The sequence below is a fragment of the Desmodus rotundus genome, chromosome X, assembly GCF_022682495.2.
Source record: "Desmodus rotundus isolate HL8 chromosome X, HLdesRot8A.1, whole genome shotgun sequence".
Lineage (NCBI taxonomy): Eukaryota > Metazoa > Chordata > Mammalia > Chiroptera > Phyllostomidae > Desmodus > Desmodus rotundus.
This window is the reverse complement of record NC_071400.1, coordinates 93,278,880-93,302,134: the sequence shown is the minus strand read 5'-3', so window position 1 is coordinate 93,302,134 and position 23,255 is coordinate 93,278,880. Positions and strand designations below refer to the sequence as shown.

The following is a 23,255-nucleotide window of genomic DNA, read 5'->3' as shown; positions in this document are numbered from 1 at the left end:
TAAAATAGATGTCTACTACTTTCTGTTGACACATCAGTTTGCAATCCCCTGCCAAATCTTGATGTGACTTTGTTTCACACACTCTTTAAAAACCTAATCCTCCTAGACCCTTGGCAACTTCCCCAAAAGAGTGTTCTCAACTTTGGCTGCACATTAGAATCACTAGGGAAAAACCCAAGCCCAGGCTCAGGCTCAGGCTCAGGCCCAGGCCCAACCACAGACCAACTGAATGAAAACTAGGATTTTCGACATCATCCAAGGCAATTCTAATGTGTGGACTTGGTTGACACCCACTGCCACTAAAAAGCACCACTCTACCTGTGTGACTCAAGCTGACTCACATCTTGCTTGAATTCAAATATACTAAAAATTGTTTTTCTTCTGTGTAGTTGTGCAGGTGGGCAGTTGTTGCCTGTAGGAGTGCTGAGGCCGGGAGGTTGTGGGAAGCAGACCTCCGAGGCCTGGGTTGCAGGCAGCAAGCACGCAGCTGAGGCCTGTACTGGGCCAGTGCTTGTTGCAAGCCCTTGGCCAACCTGGGTGAAAATTTGGTGAAAGCAAAGAACAAGTAATCAATAACAATTTTGGGAGAGACTTAGGGAATATATATCAAGAATGGATTGTCTGGACTATATAACAGCATCTGATTCAGCTATAGAAATTGAAAATCAAAATAACTCTTCCTTTGGTAGCAGCTTATTTAAAACTCAATGTGTTCCTTACTCACCAAAATGGAGGCAAAGAAATCCTATTATAATGGGTGGGTGGAGCAGGGGAAAGTGGTGGTGGGAAAATGGAAACAACTATACTTGAACAACAATTAAAAAAAATAGAAAATGTGTCCATTCACCTGAAAGTGTTCAAGCAAGAGATTCGTTCAGTGACTCATCTTTAGAACCAAGACCATTGACTCTAAAAGCTATTTTTTAAAAATTTAAAAAATGGAAATACAAGTCAACAGGAAGACCAAGGGGAAGGGAAGACCCAAAAAAAAGGAAAACAAGTAGATCACAAATAAATAACAAACGATTTAAAGATAAAAGACCTAGGTTCCCATTTTTAGAATCAGAGAATGAAAGCCTGTCCCTTGGAGAAAAATTGTAACCTTTGAACAAGCAGTACAAAGAGGATTTTTCAATTACCTTGAAAAACTGAAGTATGAGTACCACCTCAAGGAATCCTTGAAACGCATGAAGGTTGAGGAAGATTTAGAAAAAGAAGACCTTGATGGTCGTAGATGTAAATACTTGAATGACAATGGATCTATCTCTCCTATTGAAGAGTCAGCAGAAGAAGATGAAGTTGCAACAAATCTTGAACATGATGATGAATGTGATATCAAATTGGTGAGTTTTATTTTGAGAACACAATGTCTAGATAAGCCAGGCAGAGAAAAACAAGTACCATATGATTTCACTCACATGTGGTCTCTAATGAACAAAATGAACTAACAAGCAAAACAGAGGCAGACTCATAGAGAGCGGGATGACAGCTGTCGGGGTTGGAGGCGCTTTGGGAGGCTGGTGGGATGGAGGGATTGAGCAAAAAAGAAAAAAAGAGAAAAAGCTGGGGGACACGGAAAACAGTGTGGCGATTTCTGCAGGGGGCAAGGATGGGGGGAGGCACAGGAGGGTACAGAGGGATAAATGATGACAGACGGAGACTTGACTTGGGGTGGTGAACACCCAATACAGTGTACAGGTGATGTGTTGTGAAATTGTGCGCCTGAAACCTGTATAATTTGTTAAACAGTGTCACCCCAATAAATTCAATAAAAAGGAGAAAGAAAGAAAGAGAGAGAGAGAGAGAGAGAGAGAGAGAGAGAGAGAAAGGAAGGAAGGGCTCCAAAGTAAATTGCTTAAAGAAATTGTGCCTTGGCGATTATAGGCGGGGAATTTTTGAAGTATGCCCATATTCAAGTTGAGATCAAAGAAGCCCAACTAAAAGAATTGTGTACTAATGTAACAACTGTGGATTGAGCAAAAAAAAATTTAAGGGGATTAAGGTAGAAATTTAGAAGGAACTAAGGCAGTGGAAAGAATCACAACATGTTAAATTCCTTAAATAAAAATGTATTCACTTTAAATAATTGTGCTTATGATGCACATAATTTAAAAAAAATATCTAGACTTTTTGTAGAAACTCAGCATAAATTTTTGGTTCAAAGTTTCTCTAGTGGGTTTTTTTTTGTGTGTTTTTTTTGTGTGTGTGTGGAGAGAATACGAATAAAAGTTAGCAGTTTCAGTTGCGGTAAACCTTTGACATGAAAAATTGTAGAGCACCCTGCTCACCTTATGAAATTCTTTTGTCCTTGCTCTATTTTGGGCATAAGCATCTTACTTTGCTTTCTCTTCCATTTGCTGTTTTACTCCAGCTAACTGATTGTATAATCTGTAAGAAATTTATATGGAATTGAAGGAATATACTTCAGAAAAAAAAATATATATATATACTAAAAATTAACTTTGTCATCCCTTCCCTCAAACATACCACATTTAGACTTTCCTCTCACATCTTCGTGCTTGTTTCATTTAATTTTTTAAATTATATTTTATTGATTATGCTATTACAGCTGTCCTGATTTTCCCCCCTTCGCTCCCTCTCCACCCAGCACTTCCCACTCCCTCAGGCAATTCCCCCACCATTGTTCATGTCCACGCCTATAAGTTCTTTGGCTACTCCATTTCCTATACTGTACTTTACATCTCCATGGCCATTCTGTAACTACCTATTTGTACTTCTTATTTTTTAAAAAGATTTTATTTATTTATTTTTAGAGAGATGGAAAGGGAGGGAGAAAGAGAAGGAGAGAAACATCAATGTGTGGTTGCCTCTTGCGCATCCCCTGCTGGGGACCTGGCCTGCAACCCAGCCATGTTTCCTGACTGGGAATCGAAATGGTAACCCTTTGGTTTGCAGGCTGGCGCTCAATCCACTGAGCCACACCAGCCAGGATCCTATTTGTACTTCTTAATCCCCTCCCCTCTTCAACCATTCCTCCACACTCCCCTCCCATCTGGCAACCATCAAAACGTTCTCCATATCCATGATTCTGTCTCTGTTCTTCTTGTTTGCTTAGTTTGCTTTTCAGATGCAATTGTGGGTAGATTTGTATTTTTTGCCATTTCATTGTTCATATTTTTTATCTTCTTTTTCTTAGATAAGTCCCTTTAACATTTCATATAATAATGGTTTGGTGATGATGAACTCCTTTAGTTTCTTCTTGTCTGGGAAGCTCTTTATCTGCCCTTCAATTCTAAATGATATCTTTGCTGGGTAGAGCAGTTTGGGCTTATAGGTCCCTGCTTTTCGTGACTTTGAATATTTCTTGCCAATCCCTTCTAGCCTGCAAAGTTTCTTTTGAGAAATCAGCTTATAGTCTTACGGGAACTCCCCTGTAAGTAACAAACTTCTTTTCTCTTTCTACTTTTAAGATTCTCTCTTTATCTTTAAGCTTTGGCATTTTAATTATGATGTGTCTTAGAGTGGGCCTCTTTGCATCCATCTTGTTTGAGATTCTCTGTGCTTCCTGGACTTGCATGTCTATTTCCTTCACCAAATTAGGGAAGTGTTCTTTCATTATTTTTTCAAATAGATTTCCAATTTCTTGCTCTTTCTCTTTTCTTTCTGGCACCCCTACAGTGTGATGTTGGACTTCTTGAAGTCGTCCCAGAGGCTGCTTATACTGTCCTCATTTTTTGGGATTCTTTTTCCTTCTTGTTGCTCTGATTGGTTGTTTTTTGCTTCCTTATGTTCCAAAGCATTGATTTGATTCTCGGCTTCATCCAGCCTACTATTGTTTCCCTGTAAATGGTTCTTTATTTCAATTATTGTATCCTTAGTTTCTGAGTGGATCTTTTATATGCTGTTGAGGTCCTAAGTTCCTGGAGCATCCTTATAACTAGTGTTTTGAAATCTGCATCTGATAGATTGCTTATCTCCACTTTGTTTAGTTCTTTTTCTGGAGTTTTGATCTGTTCTTTCATTTGGGCCACATTTCTTTGTCTCCTCATTTCGGCAGCCTCCCTGTGTTTGTTTCTGTGTATTAGGCAGAGATGCTATGACTCCCTGTCTTGGTAGCGTGGCCTAATGTAGTAGGTATCGTGTAAGGTCCAGTGGCACAGTCTCCCCTATCACCCAAGCTAGGTACTTGAGGTGTGCCCTTTGTGTGGGCTGAGTACACCCTCCTGTTGTAGTTGAGCTTTGGTTGCTGTTGGCAGGTCAATGGGAAGGATTTACCCAGGCCAGTCAGCTGCAAGGACTGGCTGTGACCACTGACCACCAACCTCCGCCATCTGTGGAGGATCAGCTGTGAGGGGGCAGGGTGGTGGTGCTCCGACGTGGTCTGTAGCTGTCCACTGGGTGTGCAGGCCCTGGGGTTTCCTGGGTGGTGCAGGCCATGGTCACCCCCCACCTATGTTTTGCCCAGAGCCACCCTGCCTGGGCTATAAAGCAATCTGAGAAGGCTGCTACTTGTGCTGGGATTGGAGAGTCCCATATGAAGCCAAGCTGTGAATCTAGGCTGGCTGCTGCTAGTGCCATCCCTGGGGCTCACTAAGGCCAGCTGTTGTTTGTTTGATAAGATTTAGGAAGTTGTGAAGTCTGAGCCAAGGCCAGCCATTCATGTGGAAAAGCAGCTTGGTTGGGCCATAAGTTGGGTGGGGCAGAGTCTCTGGGGATCTCCAAAGCTAATCAAATGGTATTAGCTAGGTTGATGGAGTCTCAGCTATGGTACCAGCTTGCCCACTCTGTTGGGGGAGGGTTTAGAAAAGGGACAATGGCCTCTGTTCACCTTGGTGCCAGACACTTCAGTTTCTGCCTGTACACCACTGGTACTTTTCAAGCTGCTATCCCAGTGCTGGAAATGAGAGGGAGTATCTGAGTAGGTGAGTCCATGTGTGTGCTGTTTAAGAGAAACTGCTTGGGGCTCCAGAAGTTTCTTCCACCAACTCAATCCCCACTGGTTTTTGCTGCCAGAAGTTATGGGGACTTATCTGCCTGGCACTGGAACTCTCAGCTGGGGGGTCTGGTGTGGGCCTGGGGCTCCTTACTCCCGAGATATCCCTCCTGAATTTTTATCTACCACACATAGGTGAGGGACCAGCCTGTTCTGCGTCTGCGCTCCTCCTACCAGTCTGGACGGGTGTGGTTTCTTTAATTCTGTAGTTATCAGACTTCCATTCAACTCAATTTCTGACGGTTCTGAGTGATAATTGTTCTTTTTTAAAAAACTTATTTATTTATTTTTAGACTGAGGGGAAGGGAGAAAGAGAGGGAGAGAAACCTCAATGTGTGGTTGCCCCTCACTGGGGACCTGGCCCCGCAACCCAGGCACGTGCCCTAACTGGGAATCGAACCAGTGACCTTTTGGTTTGCAGGCCAGCACTCAATCCACTGAGCCACCTGAGTGATAGTTGTTCTATATTTTAGTTGTAATTTTGATGTGGCTATGCAAAGAGGCAAGCCATGTCTGCCTGTGCTACTATCTTGACTGGAAGCCTTTGTCACCTATTTCATTTTAGATGAAGGTATGAAGAAAAATAATTTCTCAAAATAGTTGCCTTTCACAGTTTTGCAGTTTCTGGTTTGGCCCCAATCTTCTCTAAATAAAACTGGGTTTGTCCTTGGCAAGAGAAAGGAAAAGTTAACACAAAGTAAAGGATCAGCTGATTCTTGACCCAGAATGGAAAGAGAGAGAACAAATCAACACTCTCCTGCTTCACTTCAACGTCTATGTGCAAACACCCTCTGCGTCAGGTAAGGGTGCAAAAGCCTGTTGGTGTTTCCAGAACCATTTCGGTAGGAAAACCCAAGTAATACATAGGGGCTGCACCTTTCGTCTCCTCTACTAGATCAAAATCTCACTAAAACATGAAAGAAAAATACCTGCTAATGTTGATAACATCTTTTGATCGTTCCCACTCATTGGGTATCTTGCTATTTGAAAGGAGTGTCTTTCTACAGATGATATATTATAGAATTATACCCCTGAAACCTATATAAATTTATCAACCAATGTCACCCCGATGAATTCAACATAAATAAATAAATAAATAAATAAATAAATAAAGTAATCTCTTTCTTTTCTAAGCATCAGGGTGGTGGGTATCGGGGAGTAGAGGATGTTAGATGCCCATGTAGCTTCATTAATGATTTTTTTAATTACTTTATTGTTGTTCAATTATAGTTGTCTGCATTTTCCCCTCACCACTCCCCGCCACCCAAGCCAAACCCACTTCCCTCCCTTGCTTCCACCCTCATTAATGATTGTTGAGTAATTTTGGATGAACTTCTAATCCTGATTCACCCAGAAATTATGAAGATAATTTGACTTATGTACTGATGCTCCTCCCTCATGTCTTTGCTACATGAAAAAATCAAAAGCTGTAAACAAGACAATGTTGCATAGCAAATGAAAAAGTTACACATGAGTGTCTAAGTTATATACAATTGACTAAGTTATATAAAATTAATTAAGCTAATTTTAATACCTTTTCTTCTCTCCAACCTAATCATGAATCAAGGTTTTCCATAGTTCTCAGAGCGAGAAGAATTTCCATATTCAAAATAACATACTTGAAATGTTGGAAATGTTTAGACTATTAAGTGATTAACTAAATGAGCACTATTTGCTTGTTAAATTGCATAATGTAAAATGAATATTACTTTCGGATATTCAAATAAAATACATAAAACATTAAGCATCATTGCAGTCAACTTTGATTAACTATACTCATGGAGAAAAGTGACCTGAATAAATGAAAAGTTAGAACATATTTCTAGAAGGGAAGAGAAGTTTTAATTCTAAAAGTAATATATAAATGCCATTTTAATCATCATAAAAATGGGACTTTTTAAATGAGTGAAATGATTTCAAAGTTTATCTGGAAAGCATAAATGTAAAGAAAAATAAAGCTAACAAAAAATTAAAGAAAAATAATGAGGGGAGTAATTTATCTTTCCGGATATTAAAACTTACTGTGAAACCTATTATATAGTATCACCCTCTCCTTTAGCTGCAGCTGTTTTCTGCATTCTCTCTCCTCTTGCCCATCCAAGTCTAGAATATTAGTTCACTGTAGGTTGTTTGCCTTGACTGGTACTATTATAAATAGTCCTATAAGTATCCATTCCTCAATTTTTCTGTTTAAATATACCACCTGTTTCTTGCTGGGCCCCTGACGGATACTCTTGTTTTTATTTTTATTTTTTAATTTTTTTAAGTCTTGATGGCTGTAGTTTATTTTGTTTTTATTTTATTTTATTTATTTATTTTTAGATAGAGGGGAAGGGAGGGAGAAAGAAAGGGAGAGAAACAGCAATGTGTGGTTGCCTCTCAAGCGCCCTGTACTGGGTAACTGGCCTGCAACCCAGGCATGTGCCCTGACTGGGAATCAAACTGGCGACCCTTTGCTTCATAGGCTGGTACTCAATCCAGTGAGCTACGCCAGCCATGACATTTATTTTTAACTATTAGTAGCTATAGTTTAAATTTCTAATACATAATAAATTACGTAAGCTTATTGGTAAAAAGCCTTTCCGAACACAGTGCAATTGTAGGTCTGCTGAGTGATTCAAAAGCCCTTTGCTGCATGATCTCTCTCTCTCTCTCCCTGGCCTTCCAGTTTAAAATTACAGGTAAAACTAAGGGCAAAGGGGCCAGAGGAAACCTCCAATGCTAACAGCTCGGCAGTACTTACTGTCTATGATATCTGGCCTAGGATCTTTGAACTGCGGTCTGGCGTCACCATCTCCTCCAGGACACAGCTGGCCACTGGCAGGCAGTGCAACACAACATTTAAAATTCAACATGTGAAATGCAGAATAATGAAGCCATCTGGTCCATATTATGTTACCCAACAATTATAAATAATGTGAGCTATAAATACAACAAGCAAAAGGAAGCAAACAAGAGACCATTAATCAATACAGACAATTTGCACAAGATGTGATGACTCAAGTGTATTTACACAAACACAGAACACTTTTTTTTTCAAGAGAATAAGTAGGTCTAGATTCAAAATGCAACCTGCCAGTGCCCTTCAGGCCCTCAACTGCTCTGAAGTGATAAAAATCCCGATGGGAACTGCACACAGAGCACCTAGCTGTTGACATTTAATAACTCACAGAGTCCTACATCAAAGGAACACAACCAGTCTTGGTTCAGAATCCAGAGTCACTCCATGAGGGTTATATCATCAGGACACCTTAGTGGAAAGGACTCTAAGAAACTAGTAATACTCATCATCAGCCCCACTCACAAAACCTGTAGGAGCTTGAGTGGGAAATAAACAAACCAAAATAAGAAGGAAAACAGCTTTCTCATTTGTCTGACTATCCCATAATCACCTCAAACTCAATACAGTGGTACCTCGGTACTTATCGTTAATTCGTTCCAGAACTCGTGACGAGTGCCAAAACTGATGAGTACCAAACAAATTTTTCCATAAGAAATAATGTAATTAGAAATAATTTGTGGAAGTTCCCCAGAACGTTCACATTTTACTGGGCTAATATTAAGTAATGAGGTTGTTTTGTAATATAGAACCTTAACACTAAACAGACATGGATGAAAAAGCAATTAATTACATAAAAAGAGAATAAGATGTAACTTCACATTACCTGTACTGAGAGGAGTCCCTGGCATAATGGGATGGTGGTGAGGTAGAGGAGGAGGAAGATAGGCGTTCATTGTTGCAAGAGGAGTCCTCTTCCAAGATAATTTCAGTGATTTCTCAGGGGTTTCTTCTGTTTTCTGTCTCTCAGCTTCACTGAACACTGTTGGAAACTCAGACTTAGGGAGTTTCACTAAAGACCTATCAAGAGAAACTTGTTTCTGCCTATGTTTTAAAAGGTTTCTAAAGTGTGACATTGTCTGTTCATTAATCAGGTCCACATTTCAGCTTGCTAGAGCTTTGTCTAGGAAATACTTTTCCACAAAGTCTTGAACTTCGACCCATTTACCGCACATTTCTTTCTTTCTTTCTTCTTTCTTTCTCTCTCTCTTTCTTTCTTTCTTTTGCGGGGGTTACTTATTTATTTTTAGAGAGAGGGGAAGGGAAGGAGAGAGATGGAGAGAAACATCAATGTGTGGTTGCCTCTGGCATGCCCTGCACTGGGGACCTGGCCCACAACTGAGGCATGTGCCCTGACTGGGAATCAAACCTGTGACCCTTTGGTTCACAGCCCGTGCTCAATCTACTGAGCTACACGAGCCAGGGCAGCACATTTCTTTCATCAGAGCAGCAGACACTTCCTCCCTTCCCTTCTCCTGACCTGAAGAAGTTTCCTCAGCCACTGTCTGTTGCTGCTCCTTTTGAAGTTCCCGCAGCTCCTCAAGGCTGAGCTCTGCTCCTTGCTCCTCCACTAATTCTTCAACATCTTCCTTACTGACCTCCAGTCCCAAGGACTTGCCCAGAGACACAATGTGCTCCACTGTGGGGCTACCAGGGTCATCCTCAAAGCCTTCAAAGTCCCTTGGAGTTACAGCTTCTGGCCACATTTTCTTCCAGGTAGAGTTCGTGGTCTTGTAAGAGACCACGCTAGGCCTCATCCATGAGAGCAACACAGTGCAGGGTATTAAAATGGTCCTTCCAGAACTCTCTGAGTGTGTAGTCTGTATTAGAGGTTACTTCAAACACCTCTGGAAAAGGACCTTCGTGTAGAATTTTCGAAGTTGGAAATGACCTACTGGTCCATGGGCTAGAACAGAAGAGTTGTGTTAGGGGCCAGAACTTCACATTTATGAAACTTGACTCTTCCAGTAGGTCATCCTCCAAGCCTGGAGGGGAGCAGGATCATTGTCCATAATTAACAAACCCCTCAGAGGCAGTTCTTTTTCCTTGCAAATATTTTTTCATACTTGAGCCACAAACTTTGTTCATCTACTCTATAAAGAGCTGCCTTGTCACCCAAGCTTTAGTACTGGCCCTCCACATCACACTTAACTTGCTTTTTATCACATTCTGTCTCCTGAAAACTCACAGGTTTTCACTGTGATATACTAGTAGAGGCTTAAATTTAACCCCCCACTAGCATTCCCACTCAACAACAGGGTTAACCTGTCCTTCATCGACCTGTGCCTGGCAACGCCTCCTCCTCTTGAGTCTTGTAGGTTCTGCCAGGCATTTGCCTCCAGAACAAACCAGTCTCGTCGCAGTTAAACACTTGTTGGGGGACAAAACCCTCAGCCTCTACATACTCCTTCATCTGGGCGACATAGCTTTTGGCAGCTACTTTGTTGGCACTGGCTGCCTCTCCATGCCTCACCACACTATGAATGCCAGTTCTCTTTTTAAATTTATCGAACCATCTATGACTGGCTTTAAACACTTCACTGCCTTCACCACTTGTTCCAGGCTTGTCTTTTAACAGATCAGCATGCAATTGCCTAGCTTTCTCGCAAATGATTGCCTCAGAAATGCTGTCACCCGCTGTTTTTCATTAATCTTGTTGTAAACCAATTTTTCAACTTCTTCCAATGTCTGTGAATGTTGCTTACTCACAGACTTTACACCTTTAGCGGCACTTGCTGCTTTAATCGCTTCCTTATTTCTCACTATCGTGGAGATTGTTGCTCTTGGCATCTTGAATATCAGAGCAGTATCAGTCACACCTACACCACTCTCATACTTAGCTAAGATCTTTTTTCTTTTCTATCAGGGTTCTTATTAACTGCCTTTACACTTAGTGGTATCACTCTTCACCTTTTTCTGACCCATGATTAGCACTTCAAATGCACAAAAGTATAAGACAGTAATGATGAATATGCGGAGACTCTGCGCTATTCACGAGCTACTGTGAACCTGACGTGTTGACCTCTGTTTCATCTCAAGAGAGGGGCTCTGAGTGGCGAACTAGGGATGAGCAATGAAGCATGTTCTCTTGTGGGGCGTCGTGACTTCTATAAGTTCTAGCAAATGCAACGAGTCCCAAGCAAGTACCGAGTGCCGAAACTTTCTTTTTTTTGTCGTCAAAATGGGATAAGTACCGGATTTGATGAGGTCTGAAGCCCACGAGTACCGAGGTATGACTGTATATGTAAAATTGAACAAATGCTCCTCCCTTCCCAATCTGGATCTTCTCGTATATCTCAGGCTTCTAACGTGAGCAACTGAATAGATAATGATACAACCTGCAGAGAGGAAACATTTAAACCACACAGTTGTTTCCTCAGAAGAGGAAATGTGGTAGAATGGACTGTTTGTTCATAGTTCTTCCTTCCTACCCCTCCTTTACCAGGGTTTACTGTGGGCAGAAAATAAATCCCAACCCTCACTGACTTGGTTTGCTTTGGTCTCTTTTGCATTTCCACCATTGGGCCTGAGAAGAACATGCCCTGAGTAGCTACTGGTGATATGCATGGCAGACCAGAAACCTACCTGCAGCCAGAAAGAAGCCTGGTGCTGCAGATCCACCACCACCTGCAGAACCCTGAGTAAGAAATAAGTGCTCACTTTTGTAGGCCATTGGGATCTGGGGAGGTTAGTTGTGGTGTAGCATTACCCTGTCGAAAACCACAGCACTCTCACGTCGCTAGCAAGCCCTTAAAATGTGGCTGGTCTGAATCGAGAGCTGCATGTGCTCTACAGTATAAAACCCACACCAAATTTCAAAGACTTAGTATGAGAAAAAAAGTGTAAAACATGCCATTAATAATTTTATGCTTATAAGTTAAACTTCTAATATTTTAATTGAATTGATTGGGGTGACATTGGGTAATAAAATTATATAGGTTTCACGTATACAATTCAATGACACATGATCTGTCTATTGCATTGTGTGTTCACCACCCCAAGTCAAGTTTCCTTCCATCACCATTTATTCCCCTTTACTCTCTTCTTCCTCTCCCCCATATTACTAAAATTAATTTCACCTGTTTCTTTTTACTTTTTAATATGGCTACTGGAAAATTTCCAATAATACATGTATCTCACATATTATCTTTTGTGCGAGTCTCGAAAGCGGCTGGGGTAGAAAAAGGAAGAGAAAGGGGATCTTGGAGTTCTCCTAAAACGTGGGATGGGAATCTGGGTTTCTCACCACCAAAGTGTCTCTGACTATTAATGAGAATACTGATAATGCTCACAACTCACAACTTTCAGGGTGTTCCACATTTCAGGAGGCGGGCTCACTATGTCTCAGGAGCATCTTGGGAAATATTGGGGTTAGCCAATGATTGATCTTGCCAGTGTTTATGATACAAAGATGCATCTATGCAACTCCTGCTCATCCACCAGGATTCGGTTCAAGCACTGAATTAGGCCCTTCCCCAGCCTGACCATATCCTACACGTCTTCCACATTCTCTGCTGCATCAATTCAGGGCTGGGCCCACGGCATGTACACAGTGTCTATGAGAAGCTGAACTAAGTGTGGACCTTTCCCCTGTACACTTGTTCTCAGTATCTCATAATTCTTCTTCTTCTTCTTCTTTTTTTTTTTTTTTACTAACTAGAGGAATATAATCTCATCTGAAACAAGAATGCTACTTAAGCCCTGACCAGCATGGCTCAGCTGGTTGTCATCCCACAAACCAAAAGGTCTGTGGTTCTATTCCCAGTCAGGGCACATACCTGGGCTGTGGGCCTGGTCCTTGGTTGAGGCACATATGAGAGGCAACTGACTGACGTTTCTCTCTCACATCAATGTTTCTCTCCCTCTCTTTCTCCCTCCCTTCCCCTTTCTCCGAAAACAAATAAATAAAATCTTTAAAACAGAGGCTATTTAAGCATTTGGATAAAACAATCAACTTTGCATGCTATGTCTCTGGAAGAACCCAGAACAGTTGATAATATGAACTCTGGGGAAAGGAACAAGGTGGCTGAGGACAGAGGTTGAAGAGAGACTTTTCTGTAATTGTTCAGTGTGGAATCTCATGTAATAAATTATTTTAAAAACCACTTAAAGAGAATATCTCGGCGATATAGAAAAATATTTTTTAATTTTTCAATTACCATTGACATTATTATCGATTAGATGGTTAATGGAGAAAACACAAAATAACGAGTCCTTTCAGCTTCAGTCCAATCCAAATCACAAGGAAATAGCAGTGCACACTGAACCCACGCAGGTACTGACACCACTGAGACAGTGGCACCACTCGCCACCGCTGCCCGTCTGGGGAACCGCATCCCCGCTGGGCCCCGTAGCTCTCAGTCCACTGTCTTTGCACTGTGTGACAACCGTCACAGATTTGGGTTAAATGTTTACCAGATTTGCTCAGTAGGCCTTCCCTAGCTCCCCAGTTTATCATAGCACCCCATTTTATACTCTCTCACAAGTCTCTTTGACCTTATTCTTTGACACTCTCATAGCCCCCTGAACATATCACAGTTGTAATTAAAGACTTATTTTCCTATATTTGTTTAAAGCCTGCCTTCCCCCAACTGACAGTCCTGTGCAAGAAGGTAGGTTGCTTCTATAGGGAAGGAAAAGGAATTTTACCGTTATTCTTTTAGGTTCTTGGCTGAGACCTTCCTGTAATAAAAAAGACAGATAAACAATAGAAAAACAAACAGAAGTTTAATAACGAGATACCTCCTGTATACATGGAAGACCCAGGAAAACTGAGTAATTCCCCCAAATGGCCCAAGCTACCACCTTAAATACCATCTCCAGCTAAAAACAAAGGAAAATGTGTGTCAGGGGGATCAGTTATGGGAGGTGACCAGGAAAGGCACAGCAAACAAAAATGAAGCTGTTATATGTAGCTTTAGGTCAGTGTCTTCTCCGGTCACAAGAATTTCTGCAGATTTAGCGCCATCCTTCTCTTCCTGGTACAGAGAGGGAGACACCCTTACTAATGGAGATTTTCTTGATAAATATGTGTCTTTTACAAAAGTGTTAACTTTTACTCAATTTTCAAAGCTTTTTTAAGTTTGCTGTTTCTTAAAAATAATCAGTGTAAAATAATCCCACACCAAAGACACATATTTTGGGGACAAATTCTGTTTTCCCCAGCACCTGATACCATGCTTGGCTCATGCTAGGCGCTCAAGATACATTTGTTGAATGAATGATTTATGACTTTCTGTATGTGTATGTCCCACAGCTGCTCCATTATGCTACGCAGCCCTGCTACTAGCATTTTGTAGTTTCACTGGATTCCAAGTTCAAGGGTGTCTGCAAAAGTGAAAAATCTTGTACAGCAACACCAAAGAGGCTGGTTTATTGCATTCCATAAGTGTCCTTCCTTCTGGTCCTATTTAAAGCATCATTAGCACAGCAGCGAAAGCACTCCGTTAAGTGACTTTAGAAATCATAATCATTACAATTAAAAACTGCCATTTAAGCCAGAATATACCTTTGTTATGTTAAAGTATGCCCTCTGTCTTACAGCCCTCTCTCTATGAAGCCTATTTTAGCTTTTAACCCACCTGCAGGCTTTTCACTTAGAACCTCCTATGATGTTCAAATTGTAATTCTCACAAGTGGAGCCGTAAAGCTCTTTAATATTTTTGTTTACCACAATTATTCATTTCATTCTGCATGTGTTTGGTAGGTGGATTTTCTGTAGCATCTTGCAAAATAATGCTGTAACACTTTACAGCATTAGAGATAAAAGTTAAAAGCCCCAATACAATCACAAAAAAATCAACTGAGCCGTTAAAATATTTAAATTAGTATTGTAACCAAGCAAACGGGGGCTCAGCCACCTTGACGCATGACCCAACAATTAGTGTTGAAGGGAACAGGATTTTATTTACAGGGTTCCAACCTCAGTGGGACTGGGAGCTCCCGCTCAGAGCCCTTCTCTCTCAGGAGACCCAGAGCCTCCCTTGCTCCCCAAAAGGCTATAAGCCACAACCATGCCCAGAAGTTCCCCATCTCCTCATCTGTTCTTAAGCAGGCTGGGCAAACAGGTGTCCATCCCCTCTGGAAGGTGCACTTGTGGGTCTCAGAGTCGCCATCCTCTCGCAGCAGCTGTCTCCTCCAGGGTCTGGGGTGCACTGTTCCCAGCCTCCGTGCAGTGGTTCAGGGAAACACGTGCAGTGTTACACTGGGTCGTGGTGGGGTCCAGGGAGGCACAGTCCCAAGAGAGTGGCTTCTCCGCACGTCCTTCAGAGAAGCAGTAGTACCTTCTCGCTCACTCCAGGTTGCACGGCTTCTCTCTGTGGCGGACCCTCTCTCTTATACCAGACCTCGTAGCCGGCCTCCTCCTACACCCTTTCAGCCTGCCATCATTTAAATGCTCGGCCTGGAACTACTTGCATGACCTCATATATGGCCCCTCCTATGATGTGTTTAGCCTCCGCCATTTTTACCAGTTCCCCCATATCTTTCACCTTCTTTTGGCTGCCATCTTTAGTCAGGGCAAGAGTTCCCTGTGACACGGGAACATCGAGGTGGGCATCCACCTCCCCTGGCTAGGTCAGGAGTCACTATACTCTTTTAAATTCAGCACACCTGTGGCCTTGGGCAGCAGTCCCCTTTCCTTCAGGGAACGGATGGGATGGCTATTAAATTGCCATTGTTATGCAAAGTATCTTAAAGGCCTTATAATCCACTTCCCCCTTCCCCCAATCAAGGGTTGTCGGGGTTTTCTCCTATTTTCAGGGGACCCTTGCCCTGTACCCTGTTAGAGTATCAGAAAGCTCAAATGTAAGCAACAACTAAATCAACTCAAGCACACTGAACAGAGAAAATCAAGAAGCATAGTGGTTGAGATTGTTGTATAACCGGGCTGGGACTGGGGGCGGTGAGGGAGTTGTGGAGCTGGACTTTGTCTTTATTTTAAAATTTAATATTTTGTTCATTGTAAAATTTTAAAATTTGATTTCTAAAACAATATTGCATTAAGCCCTGACTGGTATGGCTCAGTTAGTGAGCCAGTGTCCTGCAAAGCGAAAGGTTGTCTGTTCAAGTCCCTGTCAGGGCACATGCCTGGGATGTGGGTGTGGTCCCCAGTTGGGGCACGTAGGACAGGCAACCAATCAATGCTTCTCTCTCACAGTGTTGTTTCTCTCCCTCTTTTTCTCCCTCCCATCCCCTTCCTCTAAAAATAAATAAATAATTTTTTTAAATGTTGTACTAAAATATTACTGATGCATCCTCAAAACATTAAAACAGAATTACCATGTATCCCAGCAATTCCACTCCTAGGTATATACACAAAGGAATTAAAAAAGAGGTACTCAAACAAATCTTTGTGCATGAATGTTTATAATAATACTATTCATCACAGCTGAAAGGTGGAAACAACTCAAACGTTCACCAACAGCTGAAGACATACACAAATTGGGGGAGATACATACAATGGAATTTTATTCAGCTATAAAAAAGGAATGAAGCGCTAATACATAATACAAAAAGGATGAACATTGAAAGCATGATGCTAAATGAAAGAAGCCAGATACAAAAAGCCACGACTTGTATGATTTCACTTATATGAAATATCCAGAATAGGCAAATCATAGCAATAGAAAGGGGATTAGCAAGTTAATATGGGTTGGGAGGAGGTAGGAATGGGGAGTGACTGCTATGCTAGTGCGTGTGGAGATTTTTTTTTGGAGTGTTGGAAATGTTTCAGAAGTAGATAAAGGTGGGGGTTGCCCGACATCGTGAACAGAACTCATGCCACTGACATGTTTGCTTTAAAATGGTTAATTCTATGTTATGTGAATTTTACCTCAATTAAAAAAAATATATGCACTGATCTTGATTCCTGAGTTTTTTGATGCCCCCTTAAATTCTGTGCCTGAGCATGGGCTTTACTTGCCAGCCCCAGTCTTGGAGCTGTTTAAATTTCCTTTTAACTAGAAATAAACAAGGTGAGAAATTTTAAACAGCTTGGGCCGCACCCAAGTCTGTGGTTGAGCTCCAGGTAACAGGATGACTCATTTTTGACTCAAAATTAGTTATTGCATGTGCCCTGCTACCCTTCCCATACAGCACAGGGAAGGCTCAGTTCCTGGATTCTTGCTCACCACCTGACGTCAGGTACACCAGACAGAACAAGAATACACTTTCTCCCCAGTGAGGTTGTTGGAAAAAGTTTAATAGGCTAGAGAAATCTGTGAGACCCCAAGGCTGCCTCTGCAGGAAAAAAGGAAAGTACCCCTTTGGTTCTGGTTCGTGAAAGTACGTATTATTACATTCCCTTCGAGGCTTTCATCCCATGTTTGGTGGAGAACAGTTTGGTGATTTCTTCAGATAGTTGCTTTATCTTGTTTTCACTTACTTCAGAGCCTTAAAACAAAACAAAACAAAACAAAGAACTATAAGTATCAGCAACATCAGAACCTGAATAATGTAAGTCTTTAAAATACTCCCAGGTAATGTTTGCATCATTTTGGTTTGCTCCTAAAAGTCTCCATGTTTGAGGCAAACCTAAATAAATACAGATATGCTTTCCACGGGGAAGATGAATATTCGGCCCCTAAGTGAAATACAAAGAGAGTTCACACTGGAGCAATCAACTCTTTACAATTTTTCCCAAAGCTATTGTCCCTGCTAAAGAGAGCAGCTCATCCACTTCAAGGCCTCCCATAACGCGTCGGTCTTCCCAGGCACACTCGACCTCTGAGCTGGAGTGTGATCAAGCTAGCCATGCTATCTTCTCTAACACAGCTTAACAGAGCAGTGGGGAAAATAAGCTGCCCTCAGAAGCCAAGCCAGTCTCTGCCCTCTCCCTGCAAAGAAATAAAATACTATTTTATTTTACATACATCCAAGGAATCCTGCTTTCCATGAGTGACCTAGACCAGGGGCCAGCAAACTGTTTTTATAAACAGAGTTTTACTGGGACACAGCCACGCACATTCAGTTCAGTATTATCTGGGGCTACTTTTCCTCTACAATGGCAAAGTGCAGTAGCTGCCACAGAGACGGCGTGGCCTGCAAAGCCTACCATATTTACCATCTGGCCCTTCACAGAGGAAGTTTGCTGATTTCTGACCTAAGCTATTGGAACTCTAACTACTTTGGCCTCCTGGTATGCGTTTATAGGTGCACTTATATATTTATTCCTGGCCCCAAGTGCATTCCATTCTCCCCATGCTAACTGCTAGCTTTCTCAGGTGCATTCCAGTTTCCCAAAGGTGCAGTTGGCTCCCAAGTCTGCCTGACTACCTCTGCCAGACAAATAGGATCCTGCAGCAGACAAGTCTTGGAGTGTTTGCTCCCTTCTACACCAAGATGAAAGCTTGTCTGTAAAACAAACAAAAACTTAAAGATTCCTTCCTACCTTCTCAGGCAGTGCCTGTCATTCCGAGTCGTGTTTTACTTTCAGCTTATTTCCAACTCAGCTATCCTTGGCTCTGAAAAGCTGTCATCACTGGCATCGCTGTATCTATCACTACAGCAAAAAAGGAACTAATTTAGCAAGATATTTAAAAAAAACCCAGACAATTATCCTATTTACAATCCAAATGCTTTCCATAATTAACCCCAACTCCTTCTTTTGTCAGAAGAATTTACCTCTTGCTTTCATCTTAAATTGGAAGTAACTTATTCAGAAAATTTATAAAAGCATTTCAATTTAGATTAAATCTATAATCGTCTGAAGACCACTAATCATTTCTAAACTTTCGACAAAAGCCTTATAAGCAGATTGCTTCTAACCCTCTTACCTACTGTCTGCTTTCTACTAGCAATATTATGTTAATAATTTAAGTTAAAATGAGAGCCTGAGCTGATGGACCCATTTATTTTCTGTGAACCTGCTCTTATACTAGAGCCCAAATTGCAGTCCACCTGAGGTTAATCATCACTCAGTCCTATCCCTGCTGATATCAGTTTGTTCTCAAATGCAATAGCAGCATAAAATAGTACCTGGACACACAGTTTTTTTCATTTTTTGCCTTTCCGATGACAACTGCTTCCTTTAGCAACACGAAAGGACTACAGCACAGTGACAATAGCTGCACATCCCTTGATAACGGTAGTCGAACACTCTCCTTTTTGTTCAGGGGCATGTTTGGTTTTGCCTCTGCATTTGAGGACCACAGCAGCTCCTTAGATAGCTCCAGTGTGGAGGAGCTGGTCATCCGCAGTCAGCAAACTCCATGGGGATACTGAACTTGGTGGTCATTAGAACTAAGACATGCATGTTGGCTCAAGACCCAGGAAATAGCTAGTAGTACACGTCAAATACATTCATGTACTTGGTAAACTTGCCTTGAAATCCTATCTGCTTCAGCCCTGGCTGGTGTAGCTCAGTGGACTGAGCATGGGCTGCGGACTAAAGGGTCACTGGTTCGATTCCCAGTCAGGGCACGTGCCTGGGTTACAGGATAGGTCCCCAATGGGGGCCACGCAAGAGGCAATCACACGTCGATGTTTCTCTCCCTCTCTTTCTCCCTCCCTTCCCCTCTCTAAAAATAGATAAATAAAATCTTAAAAAAAAATCCTATCTGCTTCAGGCCCTATTTTCACAATGATTTACAGGTCAGCCACATGAAAGTTTCCCAATCCAATAAACGTTCTCATAGCTCTGTGGATTTGAGAAATAATTTGCACAACTATGCTATTTTCAAATTAGAAATTCTATGGGATACTCCAACCGCCTTAAGTTACATGGAATATTTAAAACGGGCCCCAATGTCAATTCTAGAAATAGTAGAATGAATACCTACAACCTCACCAGAAGGTTATGAGGGCCAAAAGAGAGTGTATAAAGGTGCTCTTGAAAACTATACAAAAATATATGCTGTTGCTATTCATGGGGGCTACATAGTCATAATATGGTATTTCTCAAAAAGCCATGGAAATATGAAGACGTCATGAACACTGCCAAGTGCGTGATTTTCAGAAGTGTTTCCTGTACAATCTCCTACCCACATTAGCAAGTAAACGTGGGTGTGTCTGTGTGTAACTTAGTGGCTCTCATTTCCCGTCTAATGGCTGTCTGCCCCAAAGACTGCCGAAAGGGTGGCTTGGTTTAGGGTTACTCATCTCCAAGGCAAATGACTGGGTTCACTAACTTTCTTTCATATGTGTCAGGGCCTGGGGCTAAAACAATCAAATAAGCCCCGATACTCAAGAGCAAAATTATCAAAAGAGGCATGCTGCTAAACTTGCCGATTCCATGGCATTCACATGTCAGCAAAAAACTCAACTGTGAGGGCCTCCTGCATATTCAATAAAATGTGGGTGCTAGCCTGAGACACATGTGACTTAAGGGTTCATTTCTGTTTCACACAGAACAGACTTAAAGCAGCCCTAAGATATACTTATGTGGGTATATTTTCACTGAATTGAAAATAGCTCTATCATAAGACTAACCTGTGTTTCAAAATAATCTCTGTACATACACATACACGTACAGACTCTCGGTGGGGGCAGTTATTAGATATTTGGGTCTTGCCTGTTAAGTTTTTTGAAATAGCACAGAATGTAGGCCCATTCATGTGCGTCTTATGACATTTGAGAAGGGAAAGGGTTTAAACCTGTGCCGTCCACAAGCCACAGCAGCTGTCTAAGTTGGAATCAATTAAAATTAAATAAAAGTTAGAATCCCATTTCTCACTCGAACACATTGAACCACACCTTCAGTGCTCAATACCCATGTGTGCCTGGTGACCGCCATATTGGATGGTTCAAATTATAGAAAACTTGCATCACTGCAGAAAGTTCTGTTGGATAGTGTTGATGTAAAGACAAATAAATAATGATTTAAAAAACAAACCATAATCACCATGCAATGGTCCTCCTATAATGGGGTACAGAGTGGGGGTCCCCTGAAAATAACAGTGTATCTCCCCACAGTCTTTGATTGGGGAAAGGGGAAGTGGATGACACACTGTTTAAGATATTTTGTGTAACAATGGCAAGCTAATAGCCATCCCTTCCCTGAAGGGAAGAGGAGTGCAGTTCAGGGCAAAAGATGTAGTGACTTTAAGAGTGTATAGTGACTCCTGATGTAGCGGAGAGGCAGGTGCCCCTGTGTCACAGGGAACTCTTGCCCTGGCTACAGATGGCAGCAGAAAAAAAGATAAAAGATTGGGGGAACTGGAAAAAATGGAGGACGCTAACTCATCATAGGAGGGGCTGGGTATGAGGTCATGCAGGCAGTTCCGGGCCCAGCATTTAAATGAGGGCAGGCTGAAAGGGTGGAGGAGAGAGTCCCCTGCGAAGAGAAGAAGTCAGGAGTGGAAGAGAGAGTCCCCCGCGAAGAGAAGAGGTCGGAGTGAGTGAGAGAGACACGGGAATGCACCATGAGGTCTGGAGGGGGAGGAGGGAGAAGGCCAGCCTGGAGAAGGCCAGACTGGAGAAGCCTGCGGCAGAGCTGACGGAGCTGCAGGCACCTGCCTAACCAAGCACAGATCCGTGGGAGATGCTTGGAGCTGAACTGTGGCCGGGAATGCTGAGTTGCAGGCTTCTGCTCCTCTGAAGGACGTGCGGAGAAGCCACTCTCTTGGGACTGTGCCTGCCTGGACCCCACCACGACCCAGTGTAACACGGCACATGTTTCCCTGAACCACTGCATGGAGGCTGGGAACAGCGCACCCCACATCCTGGAGGAGACAGCTGCTGCGAGAGGATGGCGACTCTGAGACCCACAAGTGCACCTTCCAGAGGGGATGGACACCTGTTTGCCCAGCCTGCTTAAGAACAGATGAGGAGATGGGGAACTTCTGGGCATGGTTGTGGCTTATAGCCTTTTGGGGAGCAAGGGAGGCTGTGGGTCTCCTGAGAGAGAAGGGCTCTGAGCGGAAGTGCTCCCAGTCCCACTGAGGTCGGAACCCTGTAAATAAAATCCTGTTCCCTTCAACACTAATTGTTGGGTCATGGGTCACGGTACCATGTGGCTGAGCCCCAGCTTGCTCAGTTACACTCCTTGTCACTCCCTAAAAAGGATTTTTTTAAAGGTCTAGCTATCTACAGTTAAGTAAGATCACAGCAGATCTCTCTCATGCATGCACGTGCCTCCCAAATAATAGAGACATTCTTTTAAAAAAAGTTTTTCACTGTAGTATTTCTTACAAGACAAAATCAAAATTGCCAGCAGCAAGGCATGGGAATCGCTATCCTTACAACCCTGACTTGACTTAAAAGACTCAACAGCAATGTTCTACACGTGGTTCTTTGATAACAAAAGGCTCGTCAGAGTCAAGTTTGTTTGTCAAAGACTCCTGGTGTTTAATAAATTCCCAATATAAGAAAACATATATCCCAAGGTACCAGGGCAAGGATACAGTAATGCCTCATATATTCCACTTTTATGCTACCTTGGGGGCAGCCATTAAACCATTTCTTCTCCATTGACAGGAAGTGGTGGTTGGAATTAAAAATTTTTAATGGCATACTTAAGATTCCCAGCATGCATGAGTTCCTACAATACTTTACATCAAAATCCATTTTATGTAGAAAAAAGCATATTTTAAAACAGGTTGCCATGCACAGTTTTCCCCAAAGCATTGTTACTCCTGTACTTCCTTCCTTCTCAAAGAGCCCCTGGAAGCCATAAAATATAAGAGCAATGGAATAAAAACTTAGTACGCTTTGAATGAGTTTTGCATTGAATAAGTAAATGGCAGAACACAAGGCCAACAGGGCAGAAAGAGCACAGTAGTGTATATCACTATTAACTCTGTTCCTGGCTGCCACCACATCATCAGCCTGCAGTGACCCACAATCAGTAAAAAGCACCTTTTAACCAACACTTAATCCTCGAGGGAAGGTGCACTCAAATGGGCTTTATTAGCAGAAAAAGTCTCAAGGTATGGAGTTGGAGCCAAGCAATCACAGCAGGGGCAGGGGGAGGTGCTGTTTTAAAGGATGTTTAAAAGGACTGTTAGAAAAGAAAGCAAAAAAGAAATGTTTCCCAGTTCACTTTTGCTTGAAATGTAACAAAGGGGGAAAACAGTATTTTCATATCAGTTTAAAGTTTGCAAAGCACCATCTCAACCGTTTCTCACAACAACCCTAAAGGATGAAAAGCCTGGGGTTTAGGAGGGGATGTGGAAAAATTACCCGGTAAGTGGCAAACCCTGAAATTAAATCCATAGCACTCACTCTATTTGTCTATGCTGTCTCCACAGAAATAAAATACAGGGCCCGGCCCAAATAATGCCCCTTTTTTATTACAAAATCTTTTATTACAAAATCATAAGCATGTCATTCTGTAACATAACAATCTCACACACAAGCACACCATAGGACATTTTAGGTGAAATGTGCAAATTAAAACTATAAATTATTACACCCATATTATTACCCTACCAACCACATTCAAGCAGTACTTTCTTCTGCCAGACCCTGTATTTGCACCATATATTGTAAGAATGGCCCTTGGCAACATCAATCATGCAGCCC

At 42.1% G+C, this 23,255-nt stretch overlaps 1 protein-coding gene and 1 pseudogene across 3 annotated transcripts in view; one reads left to right on the top strand and one right to left on the bottom strand.

Moving 5' to 3' along the window:
• The first annotated feature begins 612 nt into the window (after nucleotides 1-612).
• Nucleotides 613-8,772, top strand: LOC112313296 (TATA box-binding protein-associated factor RNA polymerase I subunit D-like; annotated as a pseudogene).
• Nucleotides 8,773-16,974: 8,202 nt separating this feature from the next.
• CTPS2 (CTP synthase 2) overlaps nucleotides 16,975-23,255 on the bottom strand; it is a 93,523-nt gene continuing 87,242 nt past the window's right edge. For all 3 annotated transcript variants that reach the window (XM_053917382.2, XM_024569942.4, XM_053917381.2), the window contains 2 exons: nucleotides 18,184-18,294; nucleotides 16,975-17,186 (listed from right to left, as the gene is read on the bottom strand). In XM_053917382.2, coding sequence (XP_053773357.1) covers nucleotides 18,225-18,294 — 70 coding nt within the window. In that variant the 3' untranslated portion in view covers nucleotides 16,975-17,186; nucleotides 18,184-18,224. The remainder of the gene's footprint in view (nucleotides 17,187-18,183; nucleotides 18,295-23,255) is intronic.